Genomic DNA, 20,950 nt, shown 5'->3' on the forward strand with positions numbered 1-20,950 from the left:
GAGGATTTCAGTGTGCAGTGCTGCTGCACCCATGGGGGGCTATCCCTCTCCCCAGACCATACCAGCACTGTCCTGCCCCTAGACCCAGCCTGTACTGCTGTCAGATTACTCTGATCATGCCACTCACCCCTGCTCAAAACTATCCATGACTTCCTATTGCTTTTCCTTTTAATCAAAGACTCCTCACTTTGGCACTTAAGACCTTGTATGATGTGGCCTCAACCTAGCTTTGCAGCTCTGACCTCTACTTCCTCTGCTTCACAGTCAACAGAGACTAGTCCCTGAGCCCCAAACATACCCCATCTTTCCTGTTTCTATTCTCCCTTCGGCTATTCCCCTTCCCTGGAACAACCACTCCCCTCTACCCCCATCTCTCTCTGTCCAAACCCTGCCCATCTTCTGGGCCCTATTCCAAATGACCTCTCTTTCAGGAAGCCTTGTTCAGCCTCCCCACCTCCCACCCCCAATAGATGTGCTTCCTCCTCCATGATCCTACACAGCTTTGCCCAGCTTTTAAAGATCTCATGTGCCATTTCGTGCTGGGTCATCAGCCTTTCTTAAGGCCCCTGATGAGACAGGAAGATCCTAGGGGGCTCTGTCCCACTTTTCCCTCTGTTCCTCTCCGGTCTAGAGGACCCTGCAATGACAGGCACTGATAACTATGGATTGGAATGGAAATGGCCGGAGCATAGCCCAACTGATGACTGACCACAAAATCATTAACACATTCTCAGTGTGGCTGAGGGGAGTGAGCTGGAGTGAGGGCTGGGAAACCGGCACCACTCTGTCCTGACAACAGCCTGGAATTCTCCATCCAAGCCCAGAGGGCTTGCACGCAGATCCTGGCACAGCCCAGCAGCCAAGGTGCCAGCCTGGCAAAGAGCCACAGGAAACGTGGGCTGCTACAGAAGTTGTGCCAAGGACACAGTGACGAAGGGTTCCCATCCATTTCTGTCACTCTGGGAGCCGGTTGGAGGTTGCATCACAAAGCGCCAAGCACCTGGGCAACAAGGGGCAGCAGGCACCCCCCCACACACACACACACCTCCCGTTAGCCATGGATGGTCTGCCTGTGGCTTGCTCACAAAGCCTGCTCCCTTCTGTGGTGGGGGCCGATTCCGCCCACCCCCCTGATTGGGGACCACCAACAGCTTGGAATTGCCCTAACAAGAGTTCTCGAGGGACATCAGGACCACCCATCACCCAGAGATAGTGCTCTCACTCACAGCTGAGATCTAATAGTGACTCATTAAAAGCAAAGCAAAACAAAAGCAGTTGTGGTAACAGGAGCTATCACTCACAGAGTGGCTGTGAAGCCCAGGCCCTTACACACTTTGTCCATTTCTTATCGTATCCTCTCAACTGCTGGGCAGGGTGGGTTGTTTTCCACATTTTTAAAACAAACAAACTGCCCTGGCCTGATAGCTCAGTTAGAATGTCATCCCGACATGCTAAGGTTGTGGGTTCAATTCCCAGTCAGGCTACATACAAGAATCAACCAATGAATGCATAAATAACTGAACAAGTTGATGTTTCTCTCTCCTGTTCTCTCTCTAAAAATTAGTAAATAATTTAAAAATATACTTCTTTCAAAAAATATAAAATGAGGAAACTGAGGCTCTGGGAAAATAAGCCACAAATCTAAGTGACATGACTGGTGAGTGGCAAAGCCACTTAATGCTCTGCGCAGGGGACATCCCAAGCACTGCGCTGCACCAGAGGTCACCTGCCTCCCCACAGCTCCTGCCATTGCCGTGAGGGCCTCAGCACCCCGCAGGGACCAGGCACTGGCAGCTGGGAAGGGGACTGGCCGAGGAGGGGCAACAGGCTTATCTCAAGCCCATAACCCGTCCCCACACTGTGCATCCTGTCTCCACCCCGTGTGGAGCAGAGCTGCAAAGCTGTTCCCATCCAGAAGGCTGCCAGGAAGCAGATCGTATGCAAATAAAGGCAGTTAATCCAGCCTGGAGCCTGTTTTGATTCCAGAGCCCCTCCTCCCAACAGCCTTGCATATAGGGGCACGGAACAGGGGGGCTCCCGCCCAGCAGACAACTGTGGAGCTGGGCTGCCATCGAGCAACTGAGGACAGCTGTAGGTCCCGCATTCTTGCCTTGCTGATCATCTCACTGCGGCATGGAGGGTTGAGGGAGGAGTAGGGCTGGCCAAGAGGGCTCCATCGGGAATCCTTGGCCAGGGGTATCAGTGATGCTGATTATGGTGCTCATTCCAGGCTGGGAGCCAGACAACCACCCGCTCGGAGAACCTGGCCCTCAACCCCCCTCCCCGACTGTGGGTCTCCTCCTCCTGCTTTGTGAAAGGAACACATTTTTTTTTAATTTTTTTTATATTTTATTTATTCATTTTTAGAGAGGAGAGAGAGAGAGACAGAGAGAAAGAAGGGGGGAGGAGCTGGAAGCATCAACTCCCATATGTGCCTTGACCAGGCAAGCCCAGGGTTTCGAACCGGCGACCTCAGCATTTCCAGGTTGATGCTTTATCCACTGCACCACCACAGGTCAGGCCTGAAAGGAACACATTTTAGGCACTGTATTTGGTACAGATGTTTCAGGGGTTTCTCTAAGCATTTGATTCTAACTTCACTTCGAAAACATTTTTTAATTTTATTAATTGATTTTAGAGAGAAAGGGAAGGGAGCGAGAAGCATCAACTCGTAGTTGCTTCTTGTAGGTGCCTTGACCGGGCAAGCCTAGGGTTTTGAACCGGTGACCTCAGCTCTTTTTTTTTTTTTTTTTTTTTTTTTGTATTTTTCTGAAGCTGGAAACGGGGAGAGACAGTCAGACAGACTCCCGCATGCACCGGACCGGGATCCACCCGGCACGCCCACCAGGGGGCGTCGCTCTGCCACAACCAGAGCCACTCTAGCGCCTGGGCAGGCCAAGGAACCATCCCCAGCGCCCAGGCCATCTTTGCTCCAATGGAGCCTCCGCTGCGGAGGGGAAGAGAGAGACAGAGAGGAAGGAGAGGGGGAGGGGTGGAGAAGCAGATGGGCGCTTCTCCTGTGTGCCCTGGCCGGGAATTGAACCCGGGACTCCTGCACGCCAGGCCGACGCTCCACCACTGAGCTAACCGGCCAGGGTGACCTCAGCTCTTCACCCCACAAAGTGCCACCTGTCCGATAGGAAGGGGCCTCTCAGCTCCCTTAGGCCTCAGTACAGTCAGAGCCCCACCTACCTGTCCACAGGCCATTGTGCCAACTTCATCTCACACAGAGAGCTCTGCCTCTCCATCTGGGGCGCCTCTTTGCAATGGAGGTGGCCAGGGAGAGTGACACCAGGTGGTCACCACTTGCTGGGCTATGCAAGGGAAACTACTACAATCTGAAAGCGGAGACAGGCTCCCTGTGCCTGGGCATTGCCAGTCTGATTGGGGACAACAGTCCTGGCCCTGAGGTCCCAGTGTAATGGGAGAGCCAACTCTTGCCTGGGAGCCCCTCTCTGACAAGAGGGACACACAGGTCCTGTCCTCGGGGCGCTGTCTCAGCAGAAAATGCAGCCCTTGCACCCAGGAAGCTTCCAGTCTGAAGGGTGAGTTCCATTTGCTGCTCTTAGGGACTTCCCAGAACATGCAGAGAACACACTCTTTGCTGGATAGAGCTTCTGACTCACAGGCACAGACCCAGCCACTGTCCTCCAGGTGTCCAGTCTGACCTGCCAGAGAGGCCACAGGTCTAGTGAAGGATTGAGGCACAGACATAACTGTTACTGATTCAAACACACAGATGTCAGCCCAAACCCATTAAGCTGAGCCATGTGATCTTGGGAAAGTCATCTACCCTCTCAGAGCCTCAGCATCCTCTCCTATAAAATGCTGGTGAGCCTCACCTGTGGTGGCGCAGTGGATAAAGTGTCAACCTGGAAACGCTGAGATTGCTGGTTCAAAACCCTGAGCTTGCCTGGTCAAGGCACATGTGGGAGTTGATCCTTCCTGCTCCTCCTCCCTTCTCTCTCTTTCCCCTCTCTATAATGAATAAATAAAATCTTTAAAAAAAATGCGGTGAACATGAGGATGAGCGGAGGCAAGGGTATATGAAGTGAGTGTTGCCCAGTAAGGGTGCAATGGGCAGCAACGGTGGTTATTATGGGGAGCGGAAAGCATGGGAGAGGGTCGCATTTGTGCATCTGTGCCTGTGTGTGCAGGGGGCAGGCGCAGGTGGTGCTGTCCTTAGTCCTCAGTGGGGTGATCGATGGCTTCCATGGGCCAGGGCAGGACAGGCCAAGTCCAGGGCAGGATGGCTTCCATGGGCCTGGACGGGACCATTGTCTTGGCAAATGAGTTTGGCTTCCCTGCAGGGGCAGCTCCATCTGCCTTTATTGTTTCCAATAGCAGCCTCGGGAATTCCTACCCCCTACAAGGAAGGCCTCAAAAAACCTGTGTAAGGATGTTGTTTTTTGTGGGGGAGGGTGCTCCTCTCTCCCAGTACTCCACCCCCACCTCCTGAGCCAGAGTCCTACCTCCTGGTTACAGGTGCTCCTCTTCTCCTCTCCTCCCACCCCCCAAACCTCAAACTTCATTATCTCAGTGCCCAGACAATTAACACCACTTGCGGTTTGGTCAGACCCATCACTTAATCATCAAGTGACAAAAAACGCCTACTGCCGGCTCTGGCAGAGCCACTGTGGAATGAAGACGCCTGAAGTCAAACAAGCCTGGGTATGAATCCTGGCTCCAGCACTTAATAGCTGTGTGACCCTGGGCAAATCAATTAACCTCTCTGGGCTTCAGTCCCACATCTGAAAGATGAGTATGCTTGTTTGGATGTCATGTATTGGGGATTTACTAAGTTAGTTCTAGAGTTTTCTATGCATGATCTAGACCAGTGGTAGTCAACCTGGTCTCTACTGCCCACTAGTGGGCATTCCAGCTTTCATGGTGGGCAGTAGCAGAGCAACCAAAGTATAAATAAAAAGATAGATTGAACTATAGTAGTTGTTTTATAAAGATTTATTCTGCCAAACTTAGCGAAAATCCGACATAAAGTACTTGGTAAGTAATTATTATTATATGCTTTAACTTGCTGTAACTCTGTTTTATAAATTTTATAAAGTAAAGTTACTTCCCTACTTTATAAATCACCATTACTGTGGAACCGGTGGGCGGTTAGAAAATTTTACTACTAACAGAGATACAAAAGTGGGCGGTAGGTATAAAAAGATTGACTACCCCTGATCTAGACTATCTTTCTGAAGTGGATACTTTCCAAATAATAGCAACAATGGCTCAGCATCAGGGCAAAGATTTGGGGGATGTGCCCATCGTTTTCCCATGGCCATCCAGCTCCAAAGGCGGGGTCTTGACCACTCAGGCCACCCTCAGTGACTGACACACTACAGATGCATAACTCAGAGATGAGCATTCTGGAGTCCTTATCCCAGAGCCTGGCACAGAGAGGACCTCTAAAAACTTATTGGTTCTACAATTAGTTCATCCCAGCTGCTCTGGGTTGGGCAGGGGGGCTTCATTCCTCATAAGCCCACATCCATCCAGGGATGTACATAGGTGATCAATGACAGGCTATGGTGTTCCAGTGTGTGTATCTGTGGGGGAGCTGCCAAAGCTGGGGCCTGGCGGGAGGGGGACAGGGCCTCCGGTGGTAAGTTTGCAGCCACCCTCTTACGTCCTCACTGGGAAGGTCTATGCTGCACTCGAGAGGAAGGGCTGGGGTAGGACAAGCAGAGGGTCTGGATCAGCAAGAGAGGCAGGTCTCAACCATAAGGGTCAGGACAACAATGCTCGTGTGACACCCCACTTGGGGCACATGCCCAGGACCCCTCTCTGCTTCTGCTCTTCCCAGGCTGTGGAGTCAGGGAGGCCTGGAAGCAGATCCCAGCTCTGCCACAGTCCTGGCTGAGACAAGTGAAGGAACTCCCTCCCTCCGGCCACTAAGCAGTCAGTTGGGAACACCAACTCTGCTGGACTCAGGCAGTCACTTCCCTGTCTAGTCCGTTTCCTCTACTAGAATCAAGCACAGAAACTGTCTTCACCGTCCAGAGGGATGTAGAGCCCCCAGAACCACAGGGATTTTCCAGGCAGCTTGCTCCCCCTTCAACTTCCCTAGCCACGGTCCTTTGCTCCAAAGCCAGCTCTGCTCCTGGCAGGGCTAGCAGGACCCAGTGGCACCCAGGGATAACCTGTGTCCTACAACTTTCAGTTCATTTCTGTCTCCTTGACCATGGATTCCATTCAATAGAACAAGTCTCTGCAAAGCACCTACTGTTGGTCAGGCACTGGGCCCATTGGTGGAACAAGACCTAGCCCAGCCCAGGGAAGTGAGGACCACAAGAGACACGGAAGCAAAGGGAAGCAGGAGGGCATCCACAGGAAGGGACATCTGACCTTGGCCTGAAAGGATGGGCAGCCTTTGATGGAACACAGGGCAGGGGAGACATTTCAGATGGAGGAAAGAGCCCTAGCAAAAGCTCAGAGGAAGTCAGGGCACAGAGATGATCAGCCCTTCAGCATGGCTGAAACCCCAGGTGTGGATGGAGTGTGGTGAAAGGTAGGAAGATGAGTTAGTGGCAGTAGGGAGCCATGGAGGGGTTTAGGGTGGGGGAGAGGGTTGCATTGAATGTTGAGGAAGGCAGAGAAGGTGCCATCATTTTCATGTGGGTGAGGGGCAGGTTCCTAGAGGTCTCAGAGGCTGCTTAGCTGGCTCTTCCTAGGACAGCTGTGGTCCAAGAAGGCAGGGGACCAGAGATGGAGGAAGGCTCTAGGTTGCCAGATTTGGACCTGTCTGCCAGGCAGGATCAGGAGCCGGAGGCGTGTGTGCCCAGTCCCGTTCTTGCTGAATGGCCAACTCTGGCTGTGGCTGAACACAAAAACCCAGCCAGAAGAGCTTAGAAATTGCCAGCAGGGAGAAGGTTTCCCTCTTCTGAAGTTGTCCTCATTAAGCCACGTAGCCCACATCCTTGTGGACACCTGGGGTGGTGTGTCACCTGTTATAACGACTCAGAAGATGATCAGAGGGTTTAGGCAATTACACAGCAAGCTGGTCCAGGGTCCAGCAAGATGATCCCGCCAGAGGAAGGAAAATGGCTGTGAGCTGGCGCCATGGAAAAAAGCAATCAGTGCAAGACAGAGGTTCAGAATTGGGGATGAGTCATGAGGGTGCCACACGACAAATGACCAGCTGTTGGCAACACCAACAGCCACATTGATCTCATTTGAAAGCAGAGACTCTTTTCACCCTGATGTTTTAAACTCTGCTTTTAGGACAGAGGAAGAGAAATAGGAAAAGAGAAGAGTGTCTGTAGGAAGGCAAATGCCTGTACGGGCAGCGGGTGGGGTGACAGTGATGTAGGTAGGGACAGTCAGGTTCTCTGCAGTGTCTCTAATCTTGAATTTTTGATCCATTTCCCCTTTCTGTGGAGCCCCCATTGGACCCTACCCGGGGACTGTAGACTCCCTCACCGGCTCCGAATGTGTGGCTCCGAATGTGTACCGTGCATACTAGCATGCTTTTTCCCCTGATTCCACATACATCCCTACCGGTAGGTGCTATTATTATCCTCGTTTCGTGATGGGGATACTGAGGCTCAGAGAAGTGTGTTCCTTTGTCCAAGTCGCTCCCAGAACATGTCTGCCTGACCCTAAAGGGGTGGTACTAAACCAGTACCTGGGCACTTCCTTGCGTGCCTCCAGGCTGGGAGGTAGGCAGCGTGGAGGGCGCTGGGCCGCAGAGACCAGGCAGAGGTGAAGGCTGAGGGAGCACCCAGTGGAGGAAGGAAAGAAGACTTGGCGGGAAACCCAAGAGCCCTCTCGTCTCAAACGGTGGCGCCCGCAGGAGGCTGAGACCCCAGTGCGCAGACGGAGAGAAGCTATCAGTGGGGAGGGAGAGGCTGCGCCCGGGCTGGAGGAGGGAGCTCAGCGCGGTCGGGGTTGATCGGACACGGTACTGGTCCGAGCTGAATGGGAGAGCGCGGGGCCAACCGCGATGCTGGCGAGGGCACACCCAGAGTCCCCTCTCCCTGCAGCACACCTCAGCCCGCTGGGCAGCCTCGAAAGGGGCAGGAGAGCACACCAGCCAGCTCTGTCCGGGGCTCAAGGAGTCTTCGAAGCTTCTTCGAACGGTAGTGGACTGGGGTCCACAGCCAGAGACCACCCGGAGGCCCAGAGACAGAGAGACAAAGAGAGACCGGGTCCGGGAGGAAGAAGGCTGGTACCGAGGAGGAGAGTGGGCTGGAGCCGCGACTGGGAGAGTGCAGCGAGGGCGCGCACGAGGCAGAGTGTCAGAGCGTGGAAAAGTGAGTGTCCGGCGGAAGGTGGGCGGAGAGCAGAGCTAGGAGCGGAGAAGAGACGCAGCGAGGAGCGGAGGCGACTGCTGGACAGACGGACTAACCGGTCCGAGGGCCAGGAGCGCAGGGAAGAAAGCAGCATCCTCACCTCCAGCCTAAGTCCTAGGCGCATTCCGCCCCTGAGCTCTCCAGGTAGCCCACCTTTGTCCCGGCGCTCAACTAGGTGAGGCGCGAGGGCGGGGCCAGGGGCGGGCCAAGGCCATGCCTTACCTGTCCGGCCGGCGGGGAGGGGGCGGAGAGGCACGGGGCCGAGAGTCTGCGGGAGCTGAACGCAGCTGAGGGCCGAGCCGCGAAGCAGGGACCGCGCGGAGAGGTGCGCGGGCGGCAGGAGGATGTGCCCACGCTGCACTGGGCTGGAGGGAAGGGGGCGGGGGCGGGCGAGAGGGAAGGAGGCGGGAGCGCGAGGAGGAGGCGGAGGAGGGGCAGTGGGGAGCCGGCTCCGCGGCCCCCCGCGGAGGGGCATCCCAGGGCTCGGCAGGGCTTCGCGCGCTCCCGGCCGGCGCGCCCTCGCCAGCTGCACCCGGCGTTCCGGGCCCGCTCCCTAGAGGCCTAGCCGCCGCCGCGAGGGCGCGGGGCAGACAAAGAAGGCAGACAAAGGCGGGCGCAGCCGGGCGGCGGTGCCAGCACCGGGCGAGGCGGGCCCACTTCTCCCGGTGCGTAAAAGCCGCCTCGGCGCGGCCCGGGGCGCGTGGGACGGGCGGGGCGCGGGCAGCGGTGGCGCATCTGGAGCGGCCCCGGCGGGAACGGGCAACAAAGGGCTACGGCAGGGGGTCCCTGGCGGACCCCAACAATAGATCGGAGTTGAGCGCTCAGCTGCTGCCGCGTCTGGCCCGGTAGGGGCCGGCGGATCCCCAAAAGGATTATTCCGCCTAGGCTGTCAAATGGGACGGAAGAAATGCCCAGGGCGAGGGAGGCGGGACCCGGCACGGCAGGGCTTTTGTAGCCTCCGAAAGTACGTGAAGTGGGGGGCGGGGTTCTAGGAGAGCTCGCTCTTGAACGTAGAGGTTTGGGGTTTTCAAAGCGCTACCTGGTGAGATTACAGGGCGCTGACGGCCGCACTAATGACCCCCGTTCCCCACACGGCGAGGAAAAGCAAAACAGTTCTTCTACCTAACACGCACGCACACACCCAGGAAAGGAAGCAAGACAATCCTTCTATGCAGCGCGCGCGCGCGCGCGCACACACACACACACACACACACACACACACACCTCTGCCTCTGCCTCTCGCCACGCCCCGTCCAAAGTCTGTCTGATGCTCCCTAGTCCGGCCCTTCTGGGACAAAGCTAGCGCCCGGGACTGGCTCATCTATCACCGCGCGGGACGCCGTGTCCTGTCGACCCTGGGAGTACGGGAATGCTCTGTTATGGGTCCCCCGGCCCCCATAACTCACGGCGGGGTCAGTGGGGCCACGGACGCTGCAAAGATCAAAGAGTGGTGGTGTGGGACTGGCGCGCGGGAAGCTGCAGTCTCCCCTGGCGCCCAGAATTCAACCGTGGCTCCCGTTTCGACTGTTTTCTTCTTTCTCCAGAGACTGGCAAATTATGGTTCAGGAGTTTAAGAGCTCTGCTCTGTAGTCAGGTTGAATGCCTGGGCTCCTCTTCTGATGCCATTCCCAGTCTCTGGGCATGTCGCTTAACCTCTCCGAGCACATTATTAAGTGCTATGACTTATGTAAGGAAACAATGTTCCTAAGGTCTTGGCCCCATCGGAAATGCTCTAGAAAAATCAACTGCTATTGTTATTGTAATTATCAGCCTGATGGGCATCAGGATGGATTGGTGAAAGGGCTAGACTGCTTATTCACTGGAAGGTTTGAATCCTTTACCCTATAAGTACCTATTGCGTACCTACTATGTGCCAGCTCTGTTCTAGGCACTGGGGCTACAGTAATGAACAACACGGACCAGATTCCCTGCTGTCATGGAGTTTACCTTCCAGAGAAGGAGACAGATGATAGCAAGTGAACAAATACCTATATAATATGTAAAGTGGTGTTTAGCACTAGAAAAAAAACCCATTGAGGGGAGAAAACATGAAGGGGCAGAGTTGTTTTACATAAGCTTCCCAGGAAGGGCCTCTTTGGTGAGGAATTTTTTTAACAAAGAAAATGAAGTAATGAGCCATGTGGCTGTGAGAAGAAGAGTGAGGCAGGCGGAAGGAAGAACCAGTGCAAAGGTCCTGAGGCAGGAGACTGCTTACTGTATGAGGAAGAAAGCAACGCTGCAGTAGAGAAATGAGGTCAGAGAAGGAGAGGATCATGGGAGCATGTAAAGGCCACTGTAAGGACTTTGACTTTTAGTCAGAGTGAGATGGGAGCCATTGGAGGGTTATGAGCAGGGCAGAAGTGTGATCTGACTTGGGTTTTGACAGTGACTCACCCTGATTCCTAAAATTGAGACTAGACTGTATAGTGTGGAGCGAGGACAAAACCAGGGAGACCAGTTAAGAACTAACTGGCAGAGCCCTAGCTGGTTAGCTCGGTTGGTTAGAACATTGCGTGAAGTGCATAAAATCAATAATAAAAAAAAAAACTTAAAAAAAATAAAAAGAACTGTAGCAGAGAAGAGGTGATGGTGACTTGGGCCTGGAAGGGGGACAAGTGGCCATGATTCTTTTCAAGGATGCAGCTGTGGCCAGGAACATTGAACCCGAAGCAAAATACTAGAAACTCTGGTTCAAATGCTGCCACTATGCCTGCTCACCCACAGGGAATCTTTTGCGGTGTTTAGACTCTTTGTTCTCTGGGTTCTCCCAGAGCAATGCAATGGGAAAAGGTTAGTGGAGGTCTGGACTCCTGTCCCACCCAGGTTAAGGTGACTCTGGTCCTCAGTTTCCCCAATCTATAAAATGAGGTAGTTGAATAGAAACAGGCAGAGTGGAAACAACTCAAATATCCATCAGCTGATGAATCGAAAAACAAAATGTGGCTTATTCATATCCTGAACTGTTATTTTGGCCATGAAAAGGAGTGAAGTACCAATACATGGCACATCTGGATGAATCTTGAAAATATGCTACAACATAAAATCCAGGCATAAAAGGCCACATGTTGTATGATTGAGTTTATGTGAAATGTTCAGAATAGGCAAGTCCAAAGGGACAGAAAGTAGACTGGTGGTTGCTGGGGCTGGAGGGATGGAGACGGGGAGTGGCGGCCAATGTGTGTGGAGTTCCTTTTCGGAGTGATGAAAATGTTCTGGAATTAGTGGTGATTGATACACAGCTTTGTGACTATACTAAAAACCACTGAATGACACACTTTTTGTTTTTCTTTTTTGAATTGCACACTTTAAAAGGGTGAACCTTATGGTTTGTGAATTGTATCTTAATAAAAAGTTTTGTTTTGTTTTTTGTTTGTTTGTTTGTTTTAAATGGCAGTTAAGCTGGATCCAGGGTTTTTACCCTGTGGTTCAGGATGACTTCAGAGGGCCTGGATGCCCTAAAATTATGGAAGACATTTGGGTAGACGTTCAAAGTTTAAGAATAGATGATGTGGCCTGACCAGGCGGTGACGCAGTGGATGGCGTGTCGGATTGGGATGCAGAGGACCCAGGTTCGAGACCCTGAGGTCGCCAGCTTGAGTGCGGGCTCATCTGGTTTGAGCAAAGCTCACCAGCTTGGACCCACCGTCACTGGCTTGAGCAAGGGGTTACTTGGTCTGCTGTAGCCCCACGGTCAAGGCACATATGAGAGGGCAATCAATAAACAACTAAGGTGTCACAACAAAAAACTAATGATTGATGCTTCTCATCTCTCTCTGTTCCTGTCTGTCTATCCATCTCTCTGACTCTGTCTCTGTAAAAAAAAACAAACAACCAACAAAAAAGAATAGATGATCTGGCCTGACCAGGCGGTGGCACAGTGGATAGAGCATTGGACTGGGATGCAGAGGACCTGGGTTCAAAACCCCGAGATCACCGGCTTGAGCAAGGGGTCACTCAGTCTGCTGTAGCCCCCTGGTCAAGGCATATATGAGAAAGCAATCAATGAACAACTAAGGAGTCCCAACGAAGAATTGATGCTTCTCATCTCTCTCCCTTCCTGTCTACCTGTCCCTATCTGTCCCCCTCTCTCTCTGTTTCTGTCACAAAAAAAGAATAATAAAATAGATGATCTGTAAAGTCAGGCCGATAAACCAGGAGTCAAGGACACTTGGGAGTCAGCTGAACCTTAGTGAGGGAACAGCAAGTTGTACTCTGCCCTTCCTGAGGTGTTAGAAGTGCCCAGTGTTAGTGGCCTTTGGTTTGGGTCTGAGGTCAGCAGTGGACCGGAGGGTGTGGGGCAGCTGTGCAGGTCAGGCCTCACATCAGAAGGCCAAATGAGGGAGGAGGAGTACTGTCTGTCTGCCACAGTCCCTTGTTTATGCATCTTGGTCCCTTAGGGCACACTGGGAGCTGCCTTCTGTCTTGGGAAAATAAAAACGGCAGGAGGGAGTACTGGTGTCCTGGAAACCTTAGCAAGGGTGGGATCCATGATTTGGCCTGTGATCTGTTGTCTTCCCCAGTTCACTCATTGTGTGCTTGCTCAGTGAACCACAGGGACCTTCCTTTGCCCTTGCAGGCCCTTAGTCTTTGCAAAGCCTTTCTTTGCAAGACTTTGTTGCATCTTGCCTTCTCTTTATTTCAGTTTAAATGATTTTCTCTGTCCTCATTGCAGACCCTCAGGGACCTGATCCAGTTGACAAGTAAGCTCTTCCTCCTCTTAAACATCCATCCTTCCTTTGAGATACCATCCGACATACTGTCTTATGGCGAAAAATATGCAAATAACTTTGAAAAACAGTCTCCCAGCAAATGGGTATTCAAAAATGTAATAAACTAACCCCATAATGTAATCTGGGTCCCTCGGCCATCCATCACACTGATGTGATTAAGATATGAAAAACCAGATGCCGCAGAGCCCTGTGGATGGAAATGATAGATGAGTTTTCATAACACTCCCCTACAGCCCTCTGCCCCTGCTCCACCTGCAGCTTCTTGGCCCCCATGGAACACAAGGCCATCAGAGGTTTAAAGAACATCTGTCCAGCCTGTTTATTTCACAAATAAGAAGAGGCCTTTTTGGGGTTAGGGGTCAGATCAGTTCAAATCCCTCATTTGTCTCCCACCTGCTTTCCTCTGTTTATGGCTAGCTCTGAATCCAAAGCCCCAAACCCAGGCATTTTTATCTGGGTTTTGACAAGGTGTGGGTACCCAGCATCAAACAAAGACTGTTGGGAATCTCAGTTTCCCAGTTGGAGAAATGTGTTGGGTTGTATGTTCTCCAAGGTTGCTCTGGTGTTCTTTAGCTGTATGTCAGTAGACCTCTGGGGTGGCTTGCACTGTGTCTTCTCAGGGCAGAGGACTGAGGCTCGGGGCCCATGGAAGGAGGGCCTGGCACGAGCCCCCATGTTGCTCACACTATACCCTGGAGGGCACCCCACAGCAGTAGCTGGGCTCTGAGCTTCTCCACCCCAGGCCCCAATCATAAGGGACCCTTTACAAGGAATTTATTCCCTAAGACTGCCACTTCCTGTCACCAGTGAAAAAGCTACTAGAGTAACTTCCAGAAAGAGGCACTTTCCCCAATAACTAAAGCATCAGGAGACACCTTCTACAAGACAGTGAGCTGTTTGGCTGGCTCTGTGTGGAAATGGTCCTCCCATGCATGGCATATAATGGCCAGGGTCTCCAAATCTTGAGAAGAGTGTCTGTGCCCCAAATGCGCTGCCAGGTGCATCAATTTCTGAAATAAAGTATCCATCCCTTTGGGTTAAGTGTTGCATTTTTATGGAGTGCAGACTTTCCTTGAGAACATCTCAAATCAATTGTGTCAATTCCTACACTTTCTTGGGCAATCGGACCCCTGGGGAGCTTGTTAAAGGGTCAGTATGGCAGTGCAGACAGACTGATTTGGTAGGTCAGGAAGGCCATGGCTCCCAGTGTTTAATGGGCTCCCCAGGGGTTCTGATGCAGATTTCCAAGGACTCTTTTTGAGATCTGCTCTGCTGGCATTCCTGGTTTAATGGGCCAGGCTACGTATTCTCCCTTCTGTCCCCACCCTATCGGAAGTGTGTAAATGAAGATTTGAAGGCTTTCTGGGGTGAAGAAGTGGTGCAGGTCACCAACATTCCTGGTTAGATCTGTGTACTCACAGATGGGTGTGACTCCTGACAAGCTCTTAGAGGTCAGAGACAATTTCCCCCAGCTTCTGGTGTTGACGTTCCCCATAACTCCACAGTCACTTCTCTGATCTGTTTTCTCACTTGTAAAATAAAGGAGCTAAAAATAAGTTGAAGTCCTGGAGTTAGAATAGAAGTCAGAACTGGATTTGTATTCCAAATGTGTGATTTTGGCAAATTGGAGAACATCTCTGTGCCTGTTTTACCATCTACAAAGTGGTGTATAATGGGTGCTTGACACATAATAAGTGCTCAATCCGTGTTAGCAATTATTTAAATATTAATATCGTTATATCTCGGGGGCCTTTCAGCTCTTCCAGAGTCCATGAGGAACAGGGAGGGGATGACTCCGGATCCGCCCGCCCCTCCCCCAACAGTTGTGTGACATTTTACTTCACCCCTCTAAACCTCGTTGGCTGACTTGTAAAATAGGGACAATTATAGTAACCTTCGCGTAGACTTGTTTTGAGAATTTAGTAAAATAACCCACGGACACACTCAGCGGTCAGCTATTGTTGATGCATGGGCCCAGGAGGTTTTATCTTCTTGGGTGGTAAAGCCAAGCTGTACAGGTTCCGGGTGGGGGCGGGGGCGTCCCAGATGCACCCTCGTCCTCGCCTGTCCCCGCCCCGGAGCCGGCGGATTCGCTTTCGGTTGGGCAGCTGAGTCCCGGAACCGTGATGCCGGAGCTAGCCGTAGATGTCGCTGTCCAGAGTTCCCACCTGTGACCTCCATCTGGTCGGCACCAGGAGGACGTACCCGCCCCCTTACCGCGCTTCCTAAAGCGAGAGAAATGCCCTGGGGAGCAAGTTTCGTACGACCCGACGTGGAGACCCAAGTTGTCTTTTTTCGCGCTCACCCAAAATTGAAAGGCGTTGGCATGGCGCAGCCTTAGCCCACCCGGCCCCGCCCCGCCGCAGCCCCGCCTCCAGCCCCGCCTCTCGCGCTGCTCCCTTCCGCCCCAGCTCCGGCTGCCGGGGGAGTAGGCGTGGCCCGAAACGGCCCTAGCAGCCGCCGCAGCGCCGCGGACGTCACGTAGCGGCGCCTGGGCCGCGCGGATTGAGCTGGCGGAGCAAGTGGTCCGGTCGGCGGTTCCCCGCTCGGGGGCCGGGCCCCGAGCCGGGAACCAAGGCCAGAGCCGGTACCGGAGGAAGGGAGAGGGGCGGGATTCCCTCCGGGGAGGGATCCAGCCAGGCAGGGGGTGGAGTCTTATTCCAGCCTAGTTTCTCTTACCTCGTGCACCGCTTTTCGCTCCCGGCCTTGCGCATCCGGCTGTTCCGCCTGCGGGCCTTTTTGTTCGCACAGCTCTGGCCTTTCCTACTCCCGAGGCATCGAGGGAACTGGCCTGTAAACAGAGGCTGGTCGAGGCGCAGCGTCGGGGGTCGTTCCCAGCTCCCCTGGTTCTGTGTCCTGGGGGGTCCTGCCCCGATTCCCCCCAGGTGGAGGCGGGCCCTGTGGCCTCTGAGCCTGCCTTTCGAACTAGCCCCTACTTCTGTCCCACCCCCTAGGTGGCGGGAAGGATGACTACGCTCACGCGGCAGGACCTCAACTTTGGCCAAGGTAGGGAGGCTGGACCTGCCGACCCGGAGTCGGGGGCGAGGGAGTGCTTGAGCCAGTATACTTCCCTGAGCGCACCGGGTTCTGCCCCTTCGTAGTAGTGGCCGATGTGCTCTGCGAGTTCCTGGAGGTGGCGGTGCATCTAATCCTCTACGTGCGCGAGGTCTACCCGGTGGGCATCTTCCAGAAGCGTAAGAAGTACAACGTTCCTGTCCAGGTGAGACCCACAGCCGGGCTGGGACCACTGGGTCACTCCCTAATCACAGAATGGGTACAGAGTGGATTTTTAAACTCTGTTCTACCTTCAGGCCCAGCCCCCTCATTCTCCAGCTGCCAGGCCTTGCCTCCCAGGACTTGGCAGCAGCTGGTAGCCAGACAGTCTCCCACCCCTCACTGTAGTGGCTCCTTCATTCCTCTCTCAGCTGGGTGTTCCTCTTCAGAAATTAAGGTCAAGGCCTTCCAATTAGACTATTTTAAAAGAAGTCTTGCCTGACCTGTGGTGGCGCAGTGGATAAAGCATCGACCTGGAAATGCTGAGGTCGTCGGTTCGAAACCCTGGGCTTGCCTGGTCAAGGCACATATGGGAGTTGATGCTTCCAGCTCCTCTCTCTCTCTCTCTCTCTCTCTCTCTCTCCCTCTCCTCTCTAAAATGAATAAATAAATAAAAATTAAAAAAAATAAATAAACAATGGTGATAATGATAATTATAATAATAACTCCCTTTACTAAACATTAAAAAAAAAATTTTAAAAGAAGTCTTGAAGTTGGTCAATGGTTAGTTTGGGGAGGGGGTTTCTGTAAACCTCAGGCACCTTCTCCGCTCTCACCCTAATTGTGGGTTAAAAGGGAAAGGGAGACAAAGCAGTAAGGTACTGACTCCCAGTCTCTAGAAGTGCCTGCCCCTTAAAATGCACTCAGTAAACATTAGAATAAATGAGTGAATACTGGGAGGAGGTGGAAGTTTAAAGGATGTCCAGGGAAGAGGAAAAGATGGACAGTGCCTATTGAGTTCTCACTAGGTACATAGCTCAATGAATCCTCACTTAGTCTTTGAGATCTTTGCAGATAAAGTTTATTGAAGCTTGGAGAATTAATTTGCCTGAGGCCACATGGCTCCTTAGTTCCAGATTCTTAACTTTTGAAAACTCATTAAATATCTGGATCTCTTCTCTGGAAAAATGCCCATATGCCCAAATACACACAATTTAGGGGTTTCTTAGACTCTGAAGCAGCCAAAGGACCAACATTAGGAAATCCTAATACTATGTTGTGCTAATCTTAAGACTGAATTCTTATCTTCTAACTTTTCCCACTCTGAATAAATCAGAGTTCTTAGCCCCATGATGGGAAGTTGGTCTCTTGGGTAGGAAGCCCTAGGGAACTGCTGGGCCTCTCTCCAAGGGCAGGCAGGGCCTGGGCTTCTGCAGGGGATGTTGGGTGGTTTCCCCATCGGTGCAGTGGGCCTCACCAGCCATCACGGCGTTGTGTGCAGATGTCCTGCCACCCGGAGCTGAACCAGTATATCCAGGACACGCTCCACTGTGTCAAGCCACTCCTGGAGAAGGTGAGGGCACCAGGCCCCCCAGCCCACCTCATCCCCAATATGGGCTGGGGTGATGCTGGGACCATGTAGGGTCCCCATGACTATCACACTCAGAAGCCTGTTTCCTGCACCCTGGAGACCACCCGTGAATGGTTCTATGAGTGGAGCATGCCCAGGAAGGTTCTGGGTTCTTCTCACATCTGGTCTCTCCCCCTACCCTGAAGTTCTCTCTCAGCTTGGCCCTTCAGGGTTTCCTCCTATTTTGTCCTGTTCTCTGAGATGTTTGGGGACCCCCCCTGGGCCCAGGTAGTTTCTCCCCTCAGCACGTACCACTCATCTGGGAGTGCCTGCTTACACTTCTCAAACGTCTCTCTGGGCTCTCAGGGACCCTTGGCCAAGAGGCCGAGCCGGGCTGAGTGTGCCTTTTCCCGTCCTTCCTTGGGCAGGGTGGTGGTGGTGGGGTGGAGCACCCAGTTTTGGAGTAAGGGATGCCTGTCCTTGCAGAATGATGTGGAGAAAGTGGTGGTCGTAATTTTGGACAAAGAGCACCGCCCAGTGGAGAAATTTGTCTTTGAAATCACCCAGCCTCCACTGCTGTCCATCAGGTGAGCTGCCTCTCTGCTGTCCCCCTGCTAGATGGTGTGTGGTCCCTAGGAATACCCCACCTTCACTCCTTTGAGGCAGCTCCTGAGTACCTTGAAAAAATGCAAGGTGTGTCACCCTGACAGGCAGGCTGCCCAGTGGTCTCTTGGACATCACACAGGTTAGGTGGTGAGCCTCCTGTGTCACACCTGGCAAACCACAGCACTGGTGAATGGCAAGCCCCAACCTCATTTTATATATATATATAGATGGAAAAGCTAAGGTCCAGAGATAGATGTGACATGAACTACTTAGGGTCACCCACATGTTGGCAGAGCGAGGACATAATCCAGTGTCTTAACTTCCCAGTCAAGCAGCCTAGTCCATAGTCAATTAGAAGTTGACCTTGGACAGGTATGTTGGCTGGTCAGCTGCTGGCTTCCTGTGGTGAGTTCAGGGCAGTATGGTCTTGGGTCAGGCTTGGGGTCCTGGTTCTCAGGCTAGGTGGGATATTAGCATGTTATCTAATTACCTTTAGGGACCCCCTAAACCTCTTTCCCTAATCCTTATTCAATTAGTCTGGATGGGGACTCTGCATTGGTTTTAAACTACCCAGATGATAGGTAGCTGGGCCCTCAGAAGCCAACACTTAGACCGGAGGGGCTCTGGACCCCCCAGATCTGTTTCTAGTGTTGACTGCTTGCTGGTGGGAGGGGGCACCAGTGTGATGGGAGACCTTCCTCTTCTCTCCTTCCCAGCTCAGACTCTCTGCTGTCTCATGTGGAGCAGCTGCTCCGAGCCTTCATCTTGAAGATCAGCGTGTGTGATGCTGTCCTGGACCACAACCCCCCAGGTGTGCTTACCTCTTACCACCTCCTCACTCGGTGTTACCCTGGCTACCACAGGTTGGTCTGTGTTCTCAAGTTCCTAGTTAGCTGAACCGAGCCTCGTCTCTTCCTTCCTTTTAGACTCCTTTGAAAGTCTACCTCTTCTAGGAAGTTTCCCTGATTGACTCCACCCTGGCTTCAGTCTCCCTGTTTAGTGTCTTAACACTTGGTTTACACTCTGACCTGTGGGGCTGCTGAGCCACCTAGGGTGGTGGGAAGAGACTGTGTCTATTGGCAGGCATGGTGTGGCCCAGTCCTGACCAAACTCTTGCTTCTTCAGGCTGTACTTTCACCGTCTTGGTGCACACAAGGGAAGCTGCCACTCGCAACATGGAGAAAATCCAGGTCATAAAGGTGAGATGACACTGGTCCGGGTGGGTTGGCAGGGAGACAACTAGGAGGCTCTGGTAAGCAGACACCATAGCCCGAGCAGGCAGGGGTGCTGTCCATGGCTACCACACATCACGTTGCTTATGACAATGCCTGGCACCCAGTGGTTCTGTGTTAATGATGTGGCCGTCTGCCTGCCATTGCTACCCCTGGGCACTAGCACTGAGAGTAATGGGGTGCAGGCTGGGGCTTTCAGCTCAGTGGAGCTGCCCTAGGGAGGAAGACCCTTGCTTACCAGCTTCAGAATTGGTGCTTGTGGCTTATTAAATTACTTAGATTCACCTGACCAGGCGGTGGCGCAGTGGATGGAGCATTGGACTGGGATGTAGAGGACCCAGATTTGAGACCCCGAGGTCACCAGCTTGAGCCCAAGGTCGCTGGCTCGAGCAAGGGGTTATTCGGTCTGCTGAGGGCCCGTGGTCAAGGCACATATGAGAAAGCAATCAATGAACTACTAAGGTGTCAATGAACAACTAAGGTGTCGCAACAAAAAACTGATGATTGATGCTTCTCATCTCTCCGTTCCTGTCTGTCTGTCCTTGTCTATCCCTCTCTGTTTCTGTAAAAAAAAAAAAAAAAAAAAATTAGATTCCCAGCCCAGCTCTGACCCACACCTTTGGCCTGTCCAAAAAAGGAGCCTGGGAATCTGCACTTCCCTAGTGATTCTGATATTCCCCAAAGTCTGAGGCCTCCAGCTCTGGACGGGGAGGGGAAGCAAAGGAAGAGTAGGCTGGAGTTTAGTCCCCTTCCAGCCCTCACCGTGATCCCCGCCCTAGGACTTCCCCTGGATCCTGGCAGATGAGCAGGACGTCCACATGCATGACCCCCGGCTGATACCGCTAAAAACTATGACGTCGGACATTTTAAAGGTGAGCTGCATGGGGACCAGATATACTTTATTTGGGGTGTGCTGAAGCTTTGTGGACAAGGTTTGGGGAGATTACCAGGGAATGCTTGGTGTAAGGCTACTCCCATCTCCCCTATCCCTTAACCCTGGATGTCGCCGTGCAACCCGACCCTTGGCAGAGATCTGCCTGTCAGGGTCTCATGGGCCCTCCAGATGGGTGCCCCGATGGTCCACCTGACATGGCTGTTTGTTCCTGTCCATTAGATGCAGCTCTACGTGGAAGAACGAGCTCATAAAAGCAGCTGAGGGTGTGCCTGCCCCCCACAGATGCCACAACTGTCAGATTTTGGGGGCCCTCAGTCGAGGGCAGCGCTGCAGGGCCACCCTGATTCCAAGTGCTCTTATTGCCTCCGCGTGGACTGCCCACCTGCCAGCCAGGCTGTTCAGGTCTGGTTGCCTTCATGGAGGAATCCCCCCCCAAGGAGGGCAGGAAGGGTGCTGGGATCGTGATTTCTCAGCCTCCTGGGGTTCAGCTGGCCAACACTGTCTGTCTCAAATATTGTGCTGAGTTGTTTCAATAAAGGGCCCCAAGGGCTGACCTGGGCTCTTACTAACTGTAGTGGGAGGGACAGGAGCAGCCAAATAGCCTGGGGGAGGGGCTGCTTCGC

The 20,950-nt window shown here is 52.9% G+C and overlaps 2 protein-coding genes across 5 annotated transcripts in view; one reads left to right on the top strand and one right to left on the bottom strand.

The window, feature by feature from the left end:
• Positions 1–15,978, bottom strand: part of DRAXIN (dorsal inhibitory axon guidance protein) — a 31,146-nt gene extending 15,168 nt beyond the window's left edge. Inside the window, exon 1 of one of the 2 annotated variants that reach the window (XM_066270431.1) lies at positions 15,710–15,978. In XM_066270431.1, the coding sequence (XP_066126528.1) occupies positions 15,710–15,744 (35 nt within the window). In that variant the 5' untranslated portion in view covers positions 15,745–15,978. Of the gene's footprint in view, positions 1–8,522; positions 8,649–15,709 lie in introns of those variants that run through there. The other variant, XM_066270432.1, reaches the window with a different exon arrangement.
• Positions 8,555–20,880, top strand: MAD2L2 (mitotic arrest deficient 2 like 2). 3 transcript variants are annotated; one of them, XM_066270436.1, is made up of 9 exons: positions 8,555–8,625; positions 15,985–16,036; positions 16,132–16,250; positions 17,526–17,597; positions 18,081–18,181; positions 18,917–19,011; positions 19,326–19,399; positions 20,212–20,304; positions 20,547–20,880. In XM_066270436.1, the coding sequence occupies exons 2-9, from the start codon at positions 15,997–15,999 to the stop codon at positions 20,586–20,588; spliced, it is 636 nt and encodes a 211-aa protein (XP_066126533.1). In that variant the 5' UTR covers positions 8,555–8,625; positions 15,985–15,996; the 3' UTR covers positions 20,589–20,880. The 3 variants fall into 3 exon arrangements, with proteins under 3 accessions (XP_066126533.1, XP_066126534.1, XP_066126532.1); XM_066270437.1 differs by lacking the exon at positions 8,555–8,625 and adding an exon at positions 8,880–8,965; XM_066270435.1 differs by lacking the exon at positions 8,555–8,625 and adding an exon at positions 15,460–15,617.
• The last annotated feature ends 70 nt before the right edge of the window (positions 20,881–20,950 follow it).

Source organism: Saccopteryx bilineata, chromosome 3 (assembly GCF_036850765.1).
Source record: "Saccopteryx bilineata isolate mSacBil1 chromosome 3, mSacBil1_pri_phased_curated, whole genome shotgun sequence".
NCBI classification, from domain to species: Eukaryota; Metazoa; Chordata; class Mammalia; order Chiroptera; family Emballonuridae; genus Saccopteryx; species Saccopteryx bilineata.